This window comes from Gopherus evgoodei, chromosome 3 (assembly GCF_007399415.2).
Source record: "Gopherus evgoodei ecotype Sinaloan lineage chromosome 3, rGopEvg1_v1.p, whole genome shotgun sequence".
Taxonomy (NCBI): Eukaryota; Metazoa; Chordata; order Testudines; family Testudinidae; genus Gopherus; species Gopherus evgoodei.
Genome location: NC_044324.1, coordinates 100,027,973 through 100,052,491, shown reverse-complemented (window position 1 = coordinate 100,052,491; position 24,519 = coordinate 100,027,973). Strand labels below are relative to the sequence as shown.

General features: G+C 40.2%; 1 protein-coding gene across 1 annotated transcript in view; it reads left to right on the top strand.

Moving 5' to 3' along the window:
• Positions 1-293: 293 nt before the first annotated feature.
• Positions 294-24,519, top strand: part of ROS1 (ROS proto-oncogene 1, receptor tyrosine kinase) — a 95,157-nt gene continuing 70,931 nt past the window's right edge. The window contains 11 exon segments of the mRNA XM_030558333.1: positions 294-320; positions 1,868-1,918; positions 5,498-5,557; positions 6,309-6,335; positions 8,087-8,147; positions 11,793-11,941; positions 13,204-13,342; positions 18,515-18,716; positions 19,485-19,561; positions 22,014-22,136; positions 23,838-24,022. Coding sequence (XP_030414193.1) covers positions 294-320; positions 1,868-1,918; positions 5,498-5,557; positions 6,309-6,335; positions 8,087-8,147; positions 11,793-11,941; positions 13,204-13,342; positions 18,515-18,716; positions 19,485-19,561; positions 22,014-22,136; positions 23,838-24,022 — 1,101 coding nt within the window.

Sequence of the window (24,519 nt, the reverse complement as noted above, 5' to 3'; positions counted from 1 at the left end):
CCCTTTAAGTAGAAGAGTGGGTTGTTATATCTTTAATCTTATGTTTTCGTAGTGTTCCTTTGGGTAGTGAAGTGGAATTTATTTGTTTTCCTTCTGTTGATGCATAAAGGTGATAAGCCCAAACTCTAACTGAAACCTGATCGATAATTATGCTTCAAATTTCATTTTTATTTGGCTTAGTATGTCAACTGATCTTGTCTAGAAGACCATGTACTTGTGCTCTGTAGAAATGACTTTGTATGTTTTCTGGTTGATTAGCTCTGTCAGTTCTGAAAAATATGCTGATTATGAACATGAAATCTATAGGATGGATGTACCAGGTACATAATCTTATTAAAATGGCCAGCCTTTAAAACCTATTTTTGATGCATAAAAGAGCCCTGGCAGCAGTGAAAGGGTTACTCATCTTTCCTGCTATGAGCTTAGGTTATAATAATATTGCTAACAAGGATTCTTTGATTAATTTTAAAATAAATTCTGAATGAGAAATGCTCTGTCATGCTTCATAGCACTGTTCCTTTTAAAAGCCAAGCATGTGGCATCCATATTCCATGTGCCACTTAAAAATATTGTGATGGGGACTGAAATGAGAAAAAACTGGTCTCAAGGTCAGTACAGTTCAAAGCTTCCATTGCCCCATCCAAAGGGTACCTGTGTGATCACACCTGCTGTGGGACTGTTTTGCATCAGACAGGGGTCCTTAACCATTGTCACACTATATGCCTCTTATCCTGCAAATGCTTGTGCATGTTCAACTTCTCTCTATGAGAATAGTCCCATGCTTAGAGTTCAGCACACGCCATAAGCGTTTGTGGGATCAAGTCCTATGACCCCACATTCAGCTACTCAAAGCTGGTTAAATGCATCCCAGAATCATTTGCACTTCTGAAGAGGTACCTGGTCTTGCACAGTTCAAACCAGGTGCTCTGGGAATAGGAATCATAGTTCTGAGGCAATTTTGGTACCAGAAGAGAATCAGTTGTCTTGTGGTTTGGAATAGCCATTTTGGAAGGAGGCCAGAGGAAAAGCACTTAATTTAAAGAAACAAAATCTGTAACATGCATTTTGGAGGTCAGACCCAGTTGGACTTGTGCCATTTGCGTTCCAGGTTTGTTTATGAAGCATTTATTATTGTCTCAGCAAATCAGAATAAATTGGAGATGGCTCAGAGAAGAGTCACAAAAACGATTTAAAGGATTGGAAAACATGCCTTATAGGAGCTCAGTCTATGTAATTTAGCAAAGAGAAGATTAATCACAGTCTATAAATACCTACATAGGGAATAGGAATTTAATAATGGGATCTTCAATTTAGCAGACAATGGTATAGCAAGACCGAATAGCTGGAAGCTGAAGCTAGACAAATTCAGACTGGAAATAAGGCATAAAATTTTAACAGTGAAGGTAATTAACCAGTGGAACAATTTACAGAGTGTCATAGTGGATTCTCCATCACTAGCAACTTTTAAAATCAAGATTGGATGTTCTTTTAAAAGAGATGCAGTAGTTCAAAAGGAATTATTTTGGGGAAGCTCAGTGGCCTACAGGAAGTCAGACTGGATGATCACAGTATTCCCTTCTGGCCTCAGAACCTATGAATCAGGAGACAAAGGGCCAAATTCCTCCTTGAGATAACTTAATTGACTCCTGCTGACTCCACCAACTTCCATATCCTAATGATACTCTTCGATTAGTCTCAAGCAAGTAAGAAGCGATTGTCATTTCAGCAATAATTTTAAAAGTTTCATGTGAGGTAGAAAAAAATTGAAGGAAGGAAGGAAAATGCTTCTATTTTGCTATTTTTTTTAGTAGAGGAAGGACTGGATATCTAAACTCACTTATAAATATATATATATATTCATTTACAGGAAGGAGAGCTTGGCATTAATGCTTGCAATGTTAGTGACATCAGTGCAGCTGTGAGTAATGGTTTGCATTGTTACTTATGTTATTATTGTATAGATAACTAGGGTACAATGGTCATATTATCTGGTTATAGCTTGCCAGCATGGTGGATCATATTAAGGCTTGACATAAGTAGGTGCAACTCCATTGATTGCAGAGGAGTTACATCTAAATACTACAGGCCTGAATTTGGCCCCTATTCTTAAAAAGACGTGTTTCTTTTTTTTTTTTAAGTGAATTTGCCATAGTGGAGCATAGGTCTCTGTTCAGGCTCCTATTTCAGTTCAGAGTCTACAAAATTCAGAATGGAGAAATATTTGTGATAATTTGGGTCCCCATCAGACTCAATGCTCACATGAGTAGGGTGACCATATTTCCTAAAGTACAAACAGTATGGCCCTGGGCTTGCTCCACCCACGCCAGCATTGCTAGACAGAGCCGCTGCCACATGGGGCTCCAGCTGACTCCTCCCAAGCTCCAGCCTGCCCAGACCTGGGGCTGAGTGCCTGAGCCCTGTGCTGACGATGGCTGGAGCTGACCCACTCCATGCTGTCTGTGGCTGGGACTGGGGTTGAGTGCCCAAGCCCCATGCTTCCGAACACTGGGCCTGGGACTGGGGCTGACCCTCTGAGACAGGCCTGCACAACTCATAAAATGGCGAGGGCCATATTACTCCAAAGAAAACAGCTGAGGGCCGAAACCCACCAGCCCCCACCAAAACACAACCCCCTAGCACCACCTGGCCCCGTGGAAACACCCCCCACCCCACGCCACCCACTAAGCGAAAACAAACCCTCCTTCCCCAGCGCTGCCCTGCCGAAACAGTGGTATTGAATCTTGGTAATATGTTATAACAGGTCCCTAAGGTAGTATAATTAAGGTAAAAGAAAAATGTTTATTTGCTAGAAGTAGAATAAGATCTTTCCCCCATTTTATAATCAATTGCCCTGTTGAATGAATGAGGTGTGAATGAGGAAGGCGTGGAAGGCAGGCACCTCCAGACAGCTGCAACCCTTGGAGAGGGGATGAGGGCCAGACCAAGGACAATCAAACTTGTCAAGTGGGCTGATTAGAGAAGAGCAGACATACTGACGGTCTCGGGGGTTAAAAGCAAGTGCCTTCCTTTGGGAACACCCTCTTTGCAGCATTGGGGCAACCCCCAGCCCAGAAAAAAGCAGCAAAAAGAACCAATTTTTTTGAGAGATAAGATCAGTAGAACAGGTCAGCCACCGACTTGCCGCTTGCCTCGTCACCCCCCCCCCAAGTATAAAGCGCCCCTGCCACTGCCTGCCCTGCTCATCATTCCCCTACCCCCTTGGCTCGCCTACTCACCCCCCTGCTGCCCGCTCGCCTCCTTATCCCCCCTCCCCCGCTGCCAGCTCACCTGCCCCCCTGCCACTGCCTTCCCACTTGGCTTGTCATCCCCCCATACCCCTCGCCGCCCACTTGCCTCCACAGCCCCCTCCTCCCCTGCCACTGGCTCACCTGCTCCCCGCCACTGCCCGCTCACTCGCCTCCTCACCCCCCCCTCCACTGCCAGCTCACCTGCTCCCCGCCACTGCCCGCCCTCTCGGTTCCTCAGCCACCCCCCCCCCCACTGGCTCACCACCCCTGCCTCCACTTCCCCCCCGCTTGCCTCCTCAGCCCTGCCCCCCCGCTGCCGGCTTGCTTGCTTCCTCCGCCACCAGCTCACCTGCCTGCCCACCACTGGCCTCTTACCTGCAGCCGCTGCCCCCGCCCCCTGCTGCTGGCTCACCCTCACTCCCCAGCCTGTCACTGGCCTCTTCAACAGCCAGCCAGCCAGCCGTTGGCTTGCCCCACCCCGCCATTTGCCTACTCACCCCCCGCGGACCTCATGTTGTGCAGGTCTGCTCTGCGCCCTGCTGCCTGGCACCTCACTTTGCCACCCCCTACCCCAATGTTCCTCTGTGCCCCACTTTGGGTCACACCCGACTTTTTTTGGAAACTGAACATTTGTTCATTTGCTCTTGCCAATTGATCAATTCGCAAGAGCAAACGGGACAAATGCCCGTTTTTGTCAAAGAAATCAAGACAGCCAGCACAGAACTTAAAAGGGAACTGTTCCAGACAAAATAGGCCCTATGGTCACCCTACCCATGAGAGGCACACAATTTTTACTATTGCATTCTGGGTAGTCTAGTAAACTTAAAATAACACACCCATCTTATTTTCTCATAAATTTGACAGGGAGGAAACTGAAAATGCTATTTTTAAGATGTTGTGTTAGACTTCTATAGAGCTATAAATGTTTGGATTTATACTGGACATCTCTACAGGTTAACACAAACTTTTGATGGGATGATTTTTGGAAGGAGCAGCAGCCTTCAGGAGAGGTTCCCATAGAAATCTTGGATCTCTAACACAGTTCATCCTGATAGCTACAGGCCCCTTGAAGGCTCGTTCCCACTTATTTGCTGGATGCATGGAGGATTCAATCATCAATGTTATCTACAATCTTTAGTGAATTACAGTCTCTCTGCAAATGGCGTCGGGTGTGTGTGGGAGGTGGCGGGGGTCATGTGAGCGCAAAAAGCTAGATTGTCACAATGTTTACTTGGCCATGCAGCGCTGCCCCCTTACTCACCTATATGTCTTTGCTGAGATCGAGAGTTGCCAATTATCATGATTTTCTTATGCTTTGTGATATTTGGTGTTTTTCGTAAAGCCCCAGCTTTTGGAGTCAGGTGATTATGAGAGAATTTCAACTTTTTTTTTTTTAAAGGAAGTTTGTAGACCTCCTGGAAGCAGAAAAAAGTTTGAAATGTAATTAACACAATTTCAAAACCAGAAGATGAATAAAAAAATCCATTTATTATTATTTTTTAAAATATCATGATGTTAAGCCAATTTTATGATTTTTGGAAGGTCTGTTTTTCATATTTTGGCCTGTTTATTGCAAATTTGTTCCTTCTCTCCACCAGTGAGTCAGGAATAGACTTGAAAGGATGGCTTGCTCCACACTGGCCAGATGAAGGAAAGAACTTTCTGATGGGAGTGAATTAATTAATTTACTTCCTTCCTGGAGCAAGAGAGGAACTGGAGCTCCCTTGGACAAGATTCATTCTTTGCTTTGTTCCTGGAGCTTTGCAGCTTGCACCATCCCTCTCTCAGGGCAAAGTGTAAAGCTGCAGTCTAGACCAAAATGATGGAGTCGCACACCAGCCATTACAGTATCCTCAGTCAGGATGGCTGTGTCAAGGTCCTGTCTAGAAGTGGTTGTGTGGATCACTCACACAAACTTCTATGTTTTATTCATTATATTAATTTTCAGAGGAAACTTTCAGGAGTTTTATCTGTCTATCTAGGCCCCATTATCATAGTACATAAGCATCTCAAAATCTTTAATGTATTTATCTCTATGAGGAAGGTAAGTGCTATTACCCCATTTTACACATGGGGAACTGAGGCATAGAAAGTTTACATGTTTGCCCAAGATAATATCAGAAGTCTGTGGCAGAGCAAGAAGTTGACCCTAGGTTTCCCAGATTAGCATCCTAATCACTAGACCATCCTTCCTCCTTGTTTGACTGCAACTCTTTTAAAGTACTAACTATTCACTGTCTTTCTTGCAGTGCACACAGGGATGTCAATTTTGGAATGCAACAGTACAAAAAAGTTGCCCACTGCAATGTGTAAGTACTGTATTAGTCAAAGTTCCACTTCCTATGCTTTGATTTTGTCTGATAAATTATCCGAAAGTATTCTACCAGTCTTTTTATACTAACCAGTCTTTTTATACTAAAAAAATGTAATAGCTGTAGTTTGTTTTCCAGTAAATTGATATGTTTCTTATTGGAATATGTAACATCATATTATTAGTTTAGAAGTGTTCGAAATAGAGTACATTAACCTGGGAATCACTAGTTCTTGGCATGGAGGTACCTTCACAATACAAACCTGCATTATGTCTGCCACAGTGTGGTGGGAACAGAGAACACTAACATTCAATGAAAATTAAACTCCTCTTCTGGGTTTTCAGTCAGTTAAGTTGTCAGTGTTCAACACCTTTCTGCACCAGGCCCTGTTAGACCCCTATCTTTAGAATACATGTTATCACCATGTTTCTTGCTGTTAACCAATAATATCTGGACAAGAACTAGCACAGGTTCTGGGGCAGTTGCCAGGGAAAAGTTTGAGAGGAACTGGGTTCCTTTTCTTGAGAAATCTGGAGCTCAGTCAGACTTGACATAATTCAAATGCTGGCCTTCCAGTTTTGAATTTGGATTTTCTTCTTTTCAGCCATTTGTCACTGAAAAGTGTTTGCTATGTACTCTGTGTGTGCAAGAAATGTCTGATGAGTTAATACTACCTTATTTGGAATACTGGACTATTGAAAGACTATATTCCTGCTAAGCCTGTCTCTTTTTGTTTGCTTCTCTACAGAATCAGACCTACATCAGAGCATGTGAGGTAAGTTAAATGCCAATAAGACCAGTATAAACACCCTAAGATGATAACTTCAGTTCACACAGCAGAATGAAACACAACTTTGATACCCAAAATTTTAAATCCAGGTATCTGATTGCGTTGTGCAAACCCTGTGGCATTACATCACAGTGTTCTCATTAAAAACATAAGATACATAGTGTACATTGGCCTAGAAGTGAAGCTTGAATGTAGATGTGTATGGATGAGGTTCTCAAACGGGGGCATAGATTTTCTTTATTCTTAAGCCTGTGAAGGAGAAAAGATGGTCCGGTGGCTAAAGACTGGACTGGGGCTGAATTCTGTTCTTGGCTATGCCACAGACTTGCTGTGTGATGTTGGGTAACATGTTAATCATTGTGGGCCTCAGTGTTCCTTCTGTAAAATGGGTAATAGCTCTTTTCCTCACAGGGACATTATTCACTGATGTATGTGAGTTGCTCAGATACTGTCGTGATGAGTGCTATGGCAATTTTCTCTTATCAGTTTCAGTGAGCTGCAGGAATTGTGTACAGTAGAATCATTTAAAGTTACCAAGACAAAAAATGCCACCTAATAGAAGATGTCACCTTAATAACCTAAAATTTAATTATTACTTGATAGTTGTTTGTTGTATGAACAGAGATTATAAAGCTGGGGTGTTTTATCTTCTTCAGCTTTTGTAAACCAGACAATCTTGCAATGTAAATGAGCCTAACTAAAATACAGCAGAGAAAATGTATTCTCATGGTTGGAGAGCTTTGTTGGGACTGGCATAAAAAAAAGGATAGTATCTCCTTTAAGGGTTCCCCTCCTTTGGGAATCGGGAGGGGAGAAGGCATCATCTGAATTGATGAGCAGTCTGGTGGGGCTCAGGTAAGCCATTGGCCGCCGCACAGCTGGGGGAGTGTATATAAATCCTGTCCTTCCAGTCTGAGCCCCCCTCTCATTCCTGACTAGCAGCCAGAAAAGCAAGCTTGAGTCACTGCTTATTTAGTTATTGACTTTCAGTGAGACTCAGGGTCCTATGTGCTTAAGTCACTTTTAAAAGTAGGCTTAGGATTGTCAGTCATTTGGGTGCTTTAGAAAATGTTACCCTCTGCATCTCAGTTCAGTGGAGCTGTAAAATAGAGCTAGTGTGGCTTCCTTTTTCTATTTTCTCTATTTAGATGGTAAGCTCTTTGGGGCAGGGACTCTCTTCTTACTATGTATTTATTCAGTGTGGGCTGCACTAGGGCTCCGGGGTGGTTAAGACCTATAGACACAACTATAACACAGATAAAACATAACAACAAGAAGTTAGATGGTAGATGTGTTTTTAAAAAAACGTCCAATACAGCTTATTGGCCAAGAGCAGGGAGCATTTGTGGGAAATAGGTGGAGCAAGAAGGATTGGACTCAATGCTCAGGGCTTCTCATCAATAGTAAGTTAAATGGGCCATATTCTGCTTCCCTTCCTCAGGTATTCTCACTGAAGTCTTAAACGTGTAAAGTGAGCAGGGATTGTTCCCAGATTTGTGTGTTGCAGCAAATGGGCAATATAGGGAATATAGAGCCTGATCCAATGCCCACTGAAGTCCATGGAAAGACTGCCATTGATGCCAATAGATTTTTGGAATGAGCCTAAGGTGGCAATGTTTTTAGAATGAATATAACTACTTTTGTGGTATTCCTGTTTACTAGAAATGTGTCTGGATGCTTCTAACAAGACATACCATTGAAACAAAACTAACTGGCAAGCTCTATGTTTTATACAGAGAGTTTCCTGTAAGTTTGGCTGCAGCTGTGCAGAGGAGGCTTATGGTGCTGAAGTACAAGGTAAGCACTGACATAGTGCTGTGCCATAACTCAGGGTTTGCTGAACTAATTTCTAGGTGTATCCTTTTGCTTTTGTTATCTGATTGTCTTTGAACAGGGCCAGGAATGTCTTGTTCCTTTTCTGATTCTGATTGTAGCTTAAAAGTAAAGAGATGGCTGTTGTGTTACAAAAAGTAGGCCTTTTCTTCCAGGAACCTGGGAATTTTTGGATATAAATGCAGAAATTTATGGTGGGATTTTCAAATGCACTCAGTTATGTTCCAGCTCTGCTTCTATTGAAGTCAATGGTAAAAACTCCTTTTGATTTCCATGGAAGCAGTCAGGCCAATGCTTAATGACCTCTACCCTGAGTGATCTACCAGGGGTGCTGGAACAATTTGCATAGTCTGGGGGCTGAGAGCCACTGAACCAAACTGAAAACCCTGTATATGTTGGAAACCACTTCAAGCTGGGGATGCAGAGCAGCCTCAGCTCCCTTAGTTCCAGCATCTATGGATCTACCCTACCTGGCTGGAAAAATGTAGGGATTTCCAGTCAGCAAAGCTTTATAATAAATGCTTTGCTGGGCTCCGTATCATAATAAAAAAATGTATTGAGGCATTAGCATGCTGCCTGTTGCTTTGGGAACTTGGTGCCTTCAGTTTCAAAACAAGTGCATATATATATATACACACACATACTTTATATAAATCTTCCTCCCCTGGTATCACCAATATTTAGTGTGTATATATATGTTTTGAAACTGAATGTGAGGCACCAATTTCCCAAAGCAACGGGCAGCATGCTAATGCCTCAATACAACTTTTTATATAAATATATATAGTGTTATATAAATATTGGTGATACCGGGGGGGGGGAGATTTATATAAAGTTGCACAGCAAACCCAATCTTTGCCTGAATGGAAATATATTAAAAGGCATGACTGAACAGGTACATGTTACTTTTTGCTCTAATATGATCAAACCCTGTATCTGACAAGAAGGCAGAGAGCAAGTTCCACAACTGGTTGCGTTCTTCTGAAAAGTTTTGCTGTTAGCTATAGAAAGGTAAATCGGAGGGCTAAAAGCGTGAATGCCCCATAAGAACGGCCGTACCGGGTCAGACCAAAGGTCCATCTACCCAGTAACTGTCTACCGACAGTGGTCAATGCCAGGTGCCCCAGAGGGAGTGATGCTAACAGGCAATGATCAAGTGATCTCTCTCTTGCCATCCATCTCCATACTCTGATGAACAGAGGCTAGGGACACCATTCTTTACCCTTCCTGGCTAATAGCCATTTATGGACTTAGCCACCATGAATTTATCCAGTTCCCTTTTAAACATTATTATAGTCCCAGCCTTCACAACCTCCTCAGGTAAAGAGTTCCACAAGTTGACTGTGCGCTGCATGAAGAAGAATTTCCTTTTGTTTGTTTTAAACCTGCTACCTATTAATTTCATTTGGTGACCCCTAGTTCTTGTATTATGGGAATAAGTAAATAACTTTTCCTTATCCACTTTTTCTACATCACTCATGATTTTATATACCTCTATCATATCCCCCCTTAGTCTCCTCTTTTCCAAGCTGAAGAGGCCTAGCCTCTTTAATCTTTCCTCATATGGGACCCTTTCCAAACCCCTAATCATTTTAGTTGCCCTTTTCTGAACCTTTTCTAGTGCTAGAATATCTTTTTTGAGGTGAGGAGACCACATCTGTACCAGTATTCGAGATGTGGGTGTACCATGGATTTATATAAGGGCAATAAGATATTATCTGTCTTATTCTCTATCCCCTTTTTAATGATTCCTAACATCCTGTTTGCTTTTTTGACCGCCTCTGTGCACTGCGTGGACATCTTCAGAGAACTATCCACGATGACGCCAAGATCTTTTTCCTGAGTCCTTGTAGCTAAATTAGCTCCCATCATATTGTATGTATAGTTGGGGTTATTTTTTCCAGTGTGCATTACTTTACATTTATCCACATTAAATTTCATTTGCCATTTTGTTGCCCAATCACTTAGTTTTGTGAGATCTTTTTGAAGTTCTTCACAATCTGCTTTGGTCTTAACTATCTTGAGTAGTTTAGTATCATCTGAAAACTTTGCCACCTCACTATTTACCCCTTTCTCCAGATCATTTATGAATAAATTGAATAGGATTGGTCTTAGGACTGACCATTGGGGAACACCACTAGTTACCCCTCTCCATTCTGAGAATTTACCATTAATTCCTACTTTTTGTTCCCTGTCTTTTAACCGGTTCTCAGTCCATGAAAGGACCTTCCCTTTTATCCCATGACAGCTTAATTTATGTAAGAGCCTTTGGTGAGGGACCTTGTCAAAGGCTTTCTGGAAATCTAAGTACACTATGTCCACTGGATCCCCCTTGTCCACATGTTTGTTGACCCCTTCCAAGAACTCTAATAGATTAGTAAGACACGATTTCCCTTTACAGAATCCATGTTGACTATTGCTCAACAGTTTATATTTGTCTATGTGTCTGACAATTTTATTCTTAACTATTGTTTCAACTAATTTGAAAGTTCTTCACAATCTCATATTTTCTCAGCTGTGATAGGACATAGGGAGGAAGCCATATTGCAATGGTTCTAAGTTACAGTATAACTCTGGCATATCACAAATGTGCATTGACAAAAGCAGCCTTGATTTTGTTTATGGACTAGAGACTTCACTTAAACCAAACCAAGCCCAAAAAATTAAGAGAGTATTTCCAATTTTGTCACAGATAGTAATTTCATCATGGTTGCAAAATTCTAAATAAAATGGAACCAACATTTTAAATGGAAGATGTCCCATTCTTTATTCCATGTCTAGTTTCTGTAGTGTCTGTTATCAGCAAGTTCATCATTTGGCAGGTTATCCAATCATGACCTTCCACATGATCGTTTAAATATTGGTCCCCAATCCAGCAAAGCACTAAACATATGTTTAACTTGTGTAGTTCAGTAGAACACGTCACTGGGACTATGCATGCTCTTTAAATTAAACACATGCTTTAGTGCTTTGCTGGTTTGGGGACCAGTATTTTAAAGCATGTGTTTAACTTTGAGCACCCGAGTAGTCCCATTGAAGCAGGTACGTGACTGCACATGAGCTTAACCTTAAGCACATACTTTAAGTGTTTTGATGGAAGGAGTTTCCCTTCAATGTTTTACCAGTCACTGAGTGGAGAAGGACTTGAGGACAATAAAGAAATGGATAGATCTCCCAAAGCTTCCATTTAAGGGATATAATTCAACATAATAGGCCAGATTCACCACTAACACAGATGGGTATATGTCCATTCATTTCAGTATAGCTGCAGCCACTTACACCAGTGATGAGTTTGGCCAGTTAATGTTAAAGTATCAATTGTCTTATAACATTACTATGGTTCATTCTGTAACTTTTTTCCTGATATGCATGTTTTCCATTTTTTATCACCTTCACAACTGCTGACTGTGCCAGGTTCCTGGGGCAAAATGCACTTTACTTTTCTCCAGTGTACTAGGGGTATCACCACCAAAGTATATTCCAGTGTAACATCAGTCCTTCAGAGAATGCTGCTGCATTCTCCTACTGCCCAGAAGCTGCCACAGAATACCTCAGGGAGAGGATTAATGATTTAAGCCTTGTTTGTGTTTTATTGGTTTCCACACTCAGATTATTTGAACACACCTACAGCACCATTTGCATCTACCATTGGAAGCCACAATGTGACATTGAGATGGAAGTTGGCTAATATCTCTGGAGTGACATATATTATTCAGTGGAAGTACAATCAGCTCCCTGGAGACTGGAGGTATGCTGAGGTAAGGGAGGACAAAGTAAATTCATCTTTTAATAAAACAACCTAGTCTAATTTACAATCCAGTCTTGATTCAATTGGAAAGATGTTCTTCACTTCCTCTCCTCACCTATCCTCTATTATTCTTGTGCTCTATAAAAGAGTTGCCACATTTCACACCAGAAGTGGCTAAATTTGAGTGGCGAATGACATGATTCTTGTGTATAATTTGTTCAGATTGTAAAGCATTTGGGGATTCTTTGTGTATTTTTGTTATGTTGGTGGTGGATTGTTGGGGATGTTTTTTGTTTTTTTTCTTGGATTTATTTGGGTAAAATGACTATTATGTTAAGTTTAAGTTATTTGTTAGGTACCCAGAAGCCTTTGGGTGAGTGACAACAATTTAAAATTTACTGATGTTAATATATTTAATATTTTACTGTTTTAGCTATTTATTTGCTTAAAATTAGAATATTCTTTACATTAATTAATTAATTCAGGCTGGAAATTAGAAGGTTTCTAACTATCAGAGAAGTGAGGTTCTGGAGCAATAGGCATAGTGGGGGCAAACAACCTAACTAGTTTTAAGATGGAGCTTGATAAATTTAGGAGCAGGATTATATGTTGGGTTGCTTGTGGTAGCAGGGAATTTGATCTGACCCAGAAGATCTCTTCCAGGCCTATGTCGTATCTTCCTAATATTGTTTTCCATCCATCCATCCAATATTTGATGAGATTTGGCAGTGGGTTTTGAAGAAACTGGTCAAGGAGGAATCAGTACATAATGTTTAAGGGAAATGAATTATCTAGAACAGGGGTTGGCAACCTTTCAGAAGTGCTGTGCCCAGTCTTCATTTATTCACTCTAATGTAAGGTTTCGCGTGCCAGTAATACATTTTAATGTTTTTGGAAGGTCTCTTTCTATGTCTATAATATATAACTAAACTATTGTTGAATGTAAAGTAAATAAGGTTTTTAAATTGTTTAAGAAGCTTCATTTAAAATTAAATTAAAATACAGAGTCCCCTGGTCCAGTGGCCAGACCCTGGGCAGTGTGAGTGCCACTGAAAATGAGCTCGCGTGCTGCCTTCGGCACGCGTGCCATAGGTTGCCTACCCCTGATCTAGAACTTGTTCTGCTTTATAAGGGATTCTTGGAATTAGGTCTGTGACATCCTAATATGTACATATTGTTTTATGTTGTCGTATCAGGCTTGGCTGAGATCCTACATGGTAACTCCAGATAGAGGAACAATGATAATGATTATATGTATGTGTATTGTTCTAGGTAGTATCTGAGCATTCGTATACAGTGAGTAACCTTCAAGCCTTCACAGAATATGTGTTTCGAGTAGTTTGGATCATCACATCTCAGATGCAGCTCTATTCTCCATCTAGTCCCAGTTACCGGACTCATGCATTTGGAGGTAATTACACTGTTGGTCACAGCTTCAAGGGCAGTGCTAAAATGCTTTAGTTTCTTTAAATGTCATGATTCTAAAGCAGAAAACTACTTATCATTGACTTTCATAAGAACAGCCATTCTGTATCCAGTTTCTGACAATGGCCAGTGCCAGATGCTTCAGGGGGAATGAACAGAACAAGGTAATTTTGACTGATCAATCTCCTGTCATCCACTCCCAGCTTCTGGCAGTGGGAGGTTTAGGGACACTCAGAGTATGGGGCTGTGTCCCTGACCATCTTGGCTATTGGCTGTTGATATCCTTCATGAACTTATCTATGTCTTATTTAAGTCATACTTTTGGCCTTCATAACATCCCATGTGGATGAGTTGTGTGAAGAAGTACTTCCTTTTGTTTGTTTTAAATCTGCTGCCTATTAATTTCAATAGCAGAAGAAACCGGAGAAATGGCTGACATGTTAAATGCCTTTTTTGTTTCAGTTTTCACTAGAAAGGTTAGCAGTGATTGGACGATAAACATCAATGTAAATAGTGTGGGATCTGAGGCTAAAATAGAGGAAGAACAAGTTAAGACTTACTTAGACAAATTAGATGTCTTTAAGTTGGCAGGGCCAACAAAATACATCCTAAAACACTTAAGGAACCGGGTGAGAACCCATGGAGGATGGAAGAGATCCCAGAGGTCTGGAAAAGGGCAAATATAGTACCTATATATAAAAAGAGGAATAAGGACAACCCAGGGATTTATAGAGCAGTCATCTTAACTTGGGTACCCAGAAAGAAAATGGAGCAAATAACCAATCAATTTGTAAGTACCTAGAAGATAATAAGGTGATAAATAACAGTCAACAGGTATATGTCAAGAACAAATCATACCAAACAACCTGATATCCTTCTTTGATAGGGTAACAAGTCTTGTGGATAGGGGGAATCAGTGGATGTGATAAATCTTGATTTTTAGAGAGGCTTTTGATACTGTCTCACATGACCTTCTCATAAGCAAACTAGGGAAATACAGCCTAGACGAACCAACTGTGAGGTGGTAAACAACTGGTTGGAAAACTATACTCAGAAAATAGTTGTCAAAGGTTCGCAGTCAAGCTGGAAGGGCATATCAAGCAGGGTCCCACAGAGCTCTGTCCCATAGGTTCTTGAAATAAGGATGCTGGTGGTGCTGCTGCACCCTCTGGCTTGAAGTGATTTCCATCATATGCAGGGTTTACAGTTTGGTTCAATGGATCCCAGTACCCCCACTATACAAAATGTTCCAGTACCTCTGATCTGTCCTGGGTCCATTTCTATTCAATATCTGCATAAATTATTTGGATAATGTCACAGAGAGTACACTTATAAAATTTGTCGATGATACCATGCTGGGAGGGGTTGCAGGCACTTTGGAGGACAGTATTGGAATTAAAAATGATCTGGACAAACTGGAGAAATGGTCTGAAATAAAAAGAATGAAATTCAAGAAGGGCAAATGCAAAGTATTTCACTTAGGAAGGGATAATCAATTGCACAAATACAAAATAGGAAAAGACTTCCTAGGAAGGAGTACTGCAGAAAAGGATCTTGGGGTCGTAGTGGATCACAAACAAAATATGAGTCACCAATATAATACTCTTGCGCAAAAAAAAAAAGCAAACATCGTTCTGGGATATAGTAACAAAAGTGTTGTAAGCAAGACATGTAAATTAATTCTTCCAGTTGACTCAGAACTGTTAAGCCTCAACTGGAGTACTTTGTCCAGTTCTGGGCACCACATTTCAGGAAAGATGTGGACAAATTGGAGAAAGCTCAAAGGAGAGCAACAAAAATGATTAATGGTCTAGAAAACATGATCTATGAGGAAAAATTGAAAGAATTGGGTTTCTTTAGTTTGGAGAAGAAAAGACTGAGAGTGGACATGGTAACAGTCTTCAAGTATGTAAAATATTGTTATAAAGAAGAGAGCAATAAATTGTTCTCCTTATCCACTGAGGACAGGACAAGAAGTAAGGGGCTTTAAATTGCAGCAAGAGAGATTTAGGGTAGACATTAGGAAAAACTTCCTAACTATAGGGTGTTTAAGCACTGGAACAAATTACTTAGGGAGGTTGTGGAATCTCCATCATAGGAGTTTTTAAGAAGAAGTTATGCAAATACTTGTCTGGGATTGTCTAGATTATATTTAGTTCTACCTCCGTGCAGGGGACTATACTACATGACCTATTCGGGTCCCTTCAAGTCCTATATTTCTATGATTCATGGGTGACCCCCAGTTCTTATATTATGTGAAGGGATAAATTACATTTCCCTATTCACTTTCTCCACTCCATTCATAATTTTGCAGACCCCTTAATCATCTCTGGTTTAAGATAAAGAGTCTCAGTCTTTTTAATCTTTCCTCATATGGATGCTATTCCATATCCCTAATCATTTTCTTTGCCCTTCTCTGAACCTCTGCACCAATATTAATATATCTTTTTTGAGACAGAGTGACCAGACCTGCATGCAATATTCAAGGGGTGAGCGTACCATGGATTGATATAGTGGAATTATGATGTTTTCTGTCTTATCTATCCCTTTCAGAAGCATGTGTTCATTATATGTTGCAAAATTGCAGACTGCTAGGTAATATTACTAAAGACTCTTTAGCTTAATCTGAAAAAGTTTGGGCTGAATTTTCAGTTATGATTCCTACAAAAAGGCATATGGAAGTGTTTGCTTCTTCAAAATTATGAAGGCAGATTGGGTCATTGGGTGCTCAGTTACCTGATCTGTGTTCATGCAGCTTTATGAGTGCAAATGCTTTAATGATTATTTTTGTAGAAACAAAACTGATGGCTGAAACTTTTGGCCTTGATGGGCTAGTTTGCATTTCTAAAGTTTGTTCAAGTTAAAATATGTTTAACTGCAGCAACGGAATGGAAAAAGCACAATAATCTTACATTTCTCTGCAGTAGTGAGACAAAGATGACTCATAATCTGTTTGTTTGACTCAAAGTGTCACTAATGACCCTCTGAATGGTTTCCATTTTAAACATTTATTTTCAGGTGTGTAGAGAGTTTTAAAATTACAACAATAAAGTTGAAGGAAAAAGAGGAAAAGCTGCATGAGTAGGAATGGGTTAAACCTATCTGAAAAAATGCAAATCTCTCCATCACACATGTAGCTTTAATCACGTATACTTACAACATTCCTTTTTAAATGAAAGGGCTGTGGGCAGAAGAGGGAGTAGATATTGTATATATATTTTCTAACCTTTAAGAAGTGCTCTTGATTCTTTTGTATGCCAGTGTAGAAAGTCACATGCTGCTAGTGTGTTTCACCATTTTTGGTCTAGATGTTAACAACTGCCTCATGGGGTGAGTGCATTGTGCATTCAGAACTATCATATCTCTTACACAATTATATTTCCACCTGTTTGCATGGTGAGCTTCTGTGGCATGTGACCATTGCAGAGTGAAAGTCATGTGTCTTTGTTCTCAAATGTAATTTTTCAGTTAATCTCCAAAGGATTTTTTTGGGCTTTCGCATTGACAGTGATAGCATTTTTAACACATCTTCTTGCCCTTGTAGGGACACATAGGGAAAATGCCAAGTCTCTTTTACCTCTGAATATTATCATGTATATCCAAGGAATATATAACAAGAAAAAAATCGGTACAAAATATATTGTACCCACCACCAAACAAATCCACAGTGACTTTTAGGTGAGGTTCAGCACACCAGGGCAGGAGGAAACTATCAACTTAGTAACATTCTTGCTATGGAAAGAAGCAATATTAGTTTAAGCAAATTTCACAATATTTACCTGCAATTTGGCTTTAAGTAACCATTTGACTTAATGGCTACTTTATCAGTTTGTCATAAAATGGAGATAAGAAATGATGCACTAACTGGAGCATTCAGATAGAACCAGCTTCAGAATATGAGCTCTCCTTCAGTTAGTGATGTAGAACCTGCTTCACATTGATAGGAAATATGCTTATATATATGAATAAGATGTAGTGAAGATACACCTTGTTACTTTTTCAACTCACATCTAATTGCATGTAAAATCTCATCCTGTGGTAACACTGGAAGTCACTGGAGATTTAAAGTTCCCTGTATTTGCAGAAGTCTTCTTCCTAGCATATGCACAATGTGTTTCAGATGGCACATGACCAGGATTTGGTCTGCTGGTTGGATTATTAGCTTCCCTGGCTTGGCCTGGGTACTAACGGGGAGCGTGACTTGAACGCCGATCTGTGCTCCCCTTTGCAGTAACTGATATTGGTGTTCAGTATGGGAAAGGAGAAATAGTACTTGTTTTAGGCTTTAGGCTTCAAAGCTCATTGAAATCAATGTAAGTCTTTCCATTGTATTCTCTGGACTTTGGATAAGGGTAGATCCTTAAGCAACTATAACTAAAGAGTTAGTGCAAACTCTTCATTTGAGGCATAAAAAGAATCTTTGTTCAAGTTCCTTTTTGTTGCATTCACTTGTATTGCGCTGGTTGTGAACCTATTATGTATATCATTAGGTTATATTTAAATTAGACGTGGCTGAACCTCAAAAGATTTAGATGTTTAAGTGGCTAAGTTTCTAAAAGTTTAGACATTGAGTAATAATGAATTTGGATTTATATAGCGCTTCTCATGCTGAAGGAACTGGGTAAATGCTTCCAGAACTAAAGGCAGCACTATAGAAAATTAGCCTCAGGTGTAGGCTACATTCTGGAGATAGGATGACAACCAAATGGGTGCACAGCACTTTGTACAATGGAGTGGGAGGGGAATTTTGGCTAAGGACATACTTTTTGTAAGAACATGTATCACAAGATCTATAGTAACTGCTCACAGCAGATAGCTCCTTAGTTTTTAAGGTCCCCTCTGAAGCCCCCACACATAAAATTATGTGGTTCTAATTTGCCTACCTCAGAATGATGGATTTTGACCCATGGCTTCAGGTGATGTGGTGACAAAACAATAAAGGCTCATGCAAAATTTTCCTCCTTTGGCTTATGATAAACACTGTGACCCAGGAGTGCATGGTACTGCCAAGAGGAATGTGGGATTGATAAACCTATTCATATGTTTTTCCAATTGAACAGAGAAGATTTCTCATCTCCTCCTCATCTTCTCCCAGACATCTGCCAAAAATCACATCTGAAAAACCAAGTCTACAGCCAGTGATTTCTGTCTTTTGCAGTTCCTGTTACAGCTCCTATCATTAAAGATATTCAAAGTTCGGGGCCCGACACCGTGGAAATTAGTTGGTCTCCACCACTTTTCCCCAGTGGATTGATTGTTGGATATAATTTACTGTTAACCAGTGAAAAGCAGGAACTGCGCACAGCATCCAGAGGTCAAAGTTTCCAGTTCTACTCCACCTTTCCTAACACCACTTACAGGTACAAAAAAAAAGGTGATCAGCTGGACAGTGTGTGCCCTTAGTGTCGTAAAGCAGGCAGTATAGTTCCTACAGTCCAGAGATCTGTGTGTGTATATGGGGTGAGGGTGGTTCTGACTGGCAGAACAGAGTGCACGTTAACACTGCTTTTGCAGAATCAGTGGGCAAAATTCTCCTCTCAGTTGTGCTGTTGTGAAAATTTAAATTGATGGAGTTGTTTTAGATTTTCTCATGTATCATTGAGATCAGAATTTAGGCAAAAGCAAATCACTTTGGGGAGTGGGGTGAAAATCTGATGCAGTGCCAGAATGTAGAATTTTGAATTCAGTAACCTTTATATTTTTATTTTTTCCCTTTGTGGTGCACATTTCTGTTGTGTTCAGAGAATTATAGGGGAGCCCTCTTCTAACTAATTTAGCATTTGTAAATTTCCCTTCAGTTTAACTAAACTCCAAATGGCCACATTCTGTTCTCAAAGGTGACTATAGATCTTCCCTTGAGATGAAACTGAGTTGCCTACATAACTCTGAGGGCAGCATGTAGCTATGTAATTTATTAGGTTGTGTTACCTTATCTTGCAAAGCTAGTGAGTTCAACTCCTCATGTGATTATATTTTTATTAGAATTTGTCCCTGAGTGACTTTATTTAAACAGCTTTTTCATTGAAGGAGAAACATGATAAGCACGTGAGACTCAATTATTCTACTTCAGAAGGCATTTTTTCAGGCATTTATAATGGTCCATAAAATCTCTCTTTGATTTACTATAGGTTTACCATCGTAGCAGTAAATGAGGTTGGTGACGGGCCACCTGCAGAAGCTAATATCACTACTCCAGAACCCACAGGTACACATGCAACATATTTCTTATAGTTTCCTGGTAATTAATTCTGGTTCACCTCAGTTATGGGGTATACAGCAGAATAGAATGATAGTTAGACTTTACGCTCTTTGAGGAAGTGGCTATCTTCTACTCTGACTTTGTACAGCACCTATACAAGGGAGCTCTGTTCTTGGTTGGTCTCTAGGCACTACTGTAATAAACATAGTAACAACAACAGGTTGGTTGTTGGGCACAATAACTCAGGCTGGTTCAAGTGACAAAAAAGGTGAACCAGTATCAAATGGGTGTGAATGATTGTTTGACAGAAGATGCTTTCATTTTCTGGAACATGTGGTATCAGTGACAGCATTTGCAGAACTCATGTTAATGTTCGAGGGGTAGCCGCGTTAGTCTGGATCAGTGAAGAGCAACAAAGAATCCTGTGGCACCTTATAGACTAACAGACGAATTGGAGCATAAGCCACGAAAGCTTATGCTCCAATTCGTCTGTTAGTCTATAAGGTGCCACAGGATTCTTTGTCGCTTTTTACGTGTTAATACTAACACTGTGACCGAGACCACAGGGGAGCCAACTGAGGTCACTCAATTAGGGTGAACTGCAAAAAATGGGGCAGACAATCCCCAAATCTGGTGGCTATTCCAATACTTAGATTTACCAAAGCAGCACAAAACAGCTTCTATAATACCTCACTGGTTACCCAGAAGCCAAAAACAGAGTTTCATTAAAGTAACCCAGCCTCAGGCCTCCACCTGGACACCCAAGTCAAATATGATGACGGTTACTGAAAATCTTATTCATCATATAAAAAAGTTTTACCAATCCCAAAGGATCGGACACATTACCTCCCAGGTTAATGAATATTGCAGATCTTACCCAAATACATGTTTACAGCTAATTCTTATTAACTAAACTAACATTTATTAAAAAAGAGAGAGAGTATTGGTTAAAAGATCAGTACGTATACAGATATGAGTACAATTCTTGAGGTTCAGATTCATAGCAGAGATAGTGAGCTATGTAGTTGCAAAGCATTAGTTCATAGGTTATAGTCTAATATTTATATTCAGAGTGGTCCAGTTAGAATTGGGATCTCAGCCCTATGGTTTGAGCTTCCCCTGCATGAAGCCTCAAGCAGATTGAGGTGACAGTATCAGGCCCCAAGGGTCTTATATACAGTTTCAGGCTTCTTGTGACAATACTTAAGTGAACAATAGGCACTCATAGGGACTTTGAAGTGGATCCATTTCCTAAGCATCACCGGTAATTATTTACATGGATTAACATGAGGCAATTGCCAGTTTTCCATCATTCTCAGGTGATTTGCTATACATTTAAAAAAGAGATGAATACTGTACAGCGATATCCTATGTTTACAGTTAATTTAAATGTTAAGATGTCCTTTTGATTTCTGAATTAACAGAATACAGCATAAACAGGGACTGTTTGATTACACTGTTAACCACTATCATTATATATGTAAATACACAAAAACACAAACATTATCTGCCAATATGTCTTTAAGAGTTGAATTTATCCAGCAGGATGCTTAACCATTTCTGGCAAAGTGTCACAAACAAATTTCACATTAGACTTTCAAGTAAAAAATTCCAGAATGATCTCATGCAAAACAACATCAGATCATATCCTTTTTTTTGCTATTTCTCTTCCTTTGTTCTTTTTTTCCACTAATGGCATTTCATTATACAAAAAACAATACATTATATCCAGCTGTTTATGTGAGCCTCTTAAGATAGTTTACAAATCTTAATTTATTCCCAGGGAGAAATATATTAAATGCACTTTTTTCATTTATTTAACAAGTTTAGTTTTAAAAGAGGCAAAGTGGAGGAGGTAATATCTTTTATTGGACCAGCTTATGTTGGTGGAAAGGACAAGCTTTTGAGCTTTCCGTAGTTCTTTCTCAGGTCTGGAGAAGGTGACCAGAATCTACACACTGAATACAAGCTGAGATAGATTGTTAAGTATAAGGGGTCCACACATGCTGTACAAGACCACTTAAAATGAAGAGGGCAGTTAAGGGTTAGCAGGCAATTTTTCCAGACTCGAGGAAAATCTTTGTGAAGCTCAAAAGCTTGTTCCTTCCACCAACAGAGGTTGATCCAATAAAAGATATTACCTCACTACCTAGTGTCTTTCATATTCTGGGACCCACACAGCTACAACAGCACAGAGTTCGTTTTAGTGATGATAAGCTGCGTAACAGGAAAGTATATATTTTGCAAAAGTTGTCTAGCCTTAATAGTTTTGCATATCATTACAGCACTCAGGAATTATGTTTTTGCAGGATGTAATGGTGGACAGCCTTGTGTCTGTGGATGTGTGTCCACCTGCAAATGGTGGATTGCGGATTAACAATGTGCAAGTTAGGAAAATTGCCCTCTGCTTTTCATTTGTTTTCTAGCTTAATTTTAAAATTGTCTTTTTAATTGTCAGTTAAGGAAAAAGTGAAATGGCTCTTTCTAGCCAGAAACCAATCTCTAAGAAAGAGAGCCATGGAATCTTTCTTGGAAGTCGCACAATGCCTTCAGAATGATGTCATACACCACAGTATTATAGGTTAGTTCTTTCTCTTTCTCTCTCCACCATACTGATACAGCTCCCACTACTGCATTATGCAAGTGCCTCCCAAACGCCAGTGTGAGGTAAGAAGGTTGTCTGAGACAGTGCAGAGTTATCAAAAGAGCCTATCAAAAGTGACTTGGGCACTTAGGAGCATAAGTCTCATTGCAAGTCAGTAGAACTAAATCCAAACTCACTTGGGTGCTTTTGAAAATGTTATCTTTGGAAGATTAAATGGTTTTCCCAAGGTCCCCAAGAGATCTTTGGTGGAGCCTTGAACTGAAGTAAGATCTCTTGAGTCCCAATCTCATGCCTTATAACTACAAGACCTTCACTCCTCCATGCAGCTGCAGTCTCCTCTTTGTGGCTATGTGGGTGATCTCAAACTCTTTTACACAGCCATTTGAAAGTATTTTAGATACCAATCATATGGTATTGAAGGAGTTCAAGGGGCACCAGGAATCTGTTGAATGAAATTGTGGAAAGAGAAGCAAAAAAAAAAAAATCTGATGGGTAAGATTTAGGGCAATGTGGAAGGAGGTTTGCTATGGGTGGCAAGCTTGTTGGGCAGTTCAGGGGCTCAGTGAAGAAGGAGGAACCAGGAGAGAGAGAAATCTCACAATGGGCAGGTTTAGGTATGGCTCAACAGCTGAAGATGTTGTGCATTTGCAAATGAAATCTCTGAAGTTTCTGATGTTCACTGGGCCATAACCAGAAAGGAAGACAGTAGAGGGGAGTATGCTCTCAGGGATGTTGACATACTGGGCCAGTTTCACTCCTGGTTTATTCTGGTTTCTGGCAGAATAATGTCCTTTAGGGGTGTGTATAGATAGAGGGAGAGAAAAATGGCTGCAACCAACTTTGACCTGGTGGAATACATGAGGGGGCCAGCACCCCCCAGAAATGGTCAGCGCTGCAGGGGAAAGGATGTGGCCAGAAGAGCTGGAGAATGTGCTGATTCAGCCCCTCCTGCCTCAGCAGCATATGGCTATGTCGTCACTGCAGGTTAGCCAAGAGTTAAGTAATCATGAGTTTGTCCATGCATGGTAGCATAACTGTTTAGAGTGCAGCCACATTGTCTATAGCTGCACGCAGCTGAAACACCCTGTGTGTGCAATGGTGCTTTATCTGGGCAAGAGACATTAGACAGGTATCTGGGCTCATATCCTAACAAGGGTGCTTACAGAGCTCCTTGGGATGCTATACCCAGCAGAAATGAAAGCTGCTTCAGGCTACAGTAATCTCCCATCACAAGGTGGTGGTGCAGAGACTGGTAGTTCTCTGCCAGGGGATTAGCTGCCACCTTGGAGCAGAGTAATTGTGCTTTGTGTGGTGAGATGCAAATTGCATCTCTAGGCACCAGGTAGGGTGAATTGGTGTCGATTGATCTGTCTATTTACTAATTTGTCTTTTTAGCTAATCTGTTCATTGGTTTTCTGCAGTGCCCACTGTAGTATCAGTTCTAAGAGCCATTGTGTACAATCGTGCCACTTTCAAGGATTATGGGAAATATTGTATAGTATGGGAATAAATACTAGAAATGGGGGAGAGAAATGTTAGTATTTTTTCAGGTCATGTAAGGTTTCAGACTGAGAGCTGCCCATCACATTCTATGACATTATTTTTTAAAAGTAACGAAAAATCAAAATGTGTTTCTCATATTAACATAGTGTGTGTGTGTTGTCTTGCTGTTTCTAGGGATTTCTGTGAATATTTACCAGCAGATTGTCTATTTCTCAGAGGGAAATTCTATCTGGGCGAAAGGAGCTGCCAGCATGTCTGATGTGTCTGACTTAAAACTCTTTTATGCTGGCCCAGGGAAAATTACATCAATCTCAGTAGACTGGCTTTACCAGCGGATGTACTTTGTCATGAATGAAAAGGTTGGGCTCTGGAGCTTAATTATTTTCTTAATACTTATGAACAACTAATGTGTGCCCTATTTTACATATGGCAATAAAGAGTTCAAGGATTATGGTAGGGATGTATAGCGTACTTGATTGTTATAATGTTTTTATTTTTAATGTAATAAAAAAATTTTGTCAAAGAAATAGGACAAAATGGTGATATCTGCCACTACTGTGGTCTACAGGCGTCTCAGGTCACATTAAAAGTAAACTGACATCCTAGAATTCCAGCTTCTTAGCTAATTTTTATCCTTGTGAAAGAAAGTCTTGTCATTTCTGACACTGTCTTTACCTGTGGCTCATGCCTTCGGTGGCAAGTCATTTAATCTTTAGATCTCAGTTCCTCATCTATACAGTGCTTTCTTACTGTACCTTGCCGGGGTGTTGTGAGAATTAGTTCGTTAACGATTAGAATGCACTTCGAAAGTGATAAGAGATATTTAAGTACTCAGTATTTTCTTGTGTTAATGAAG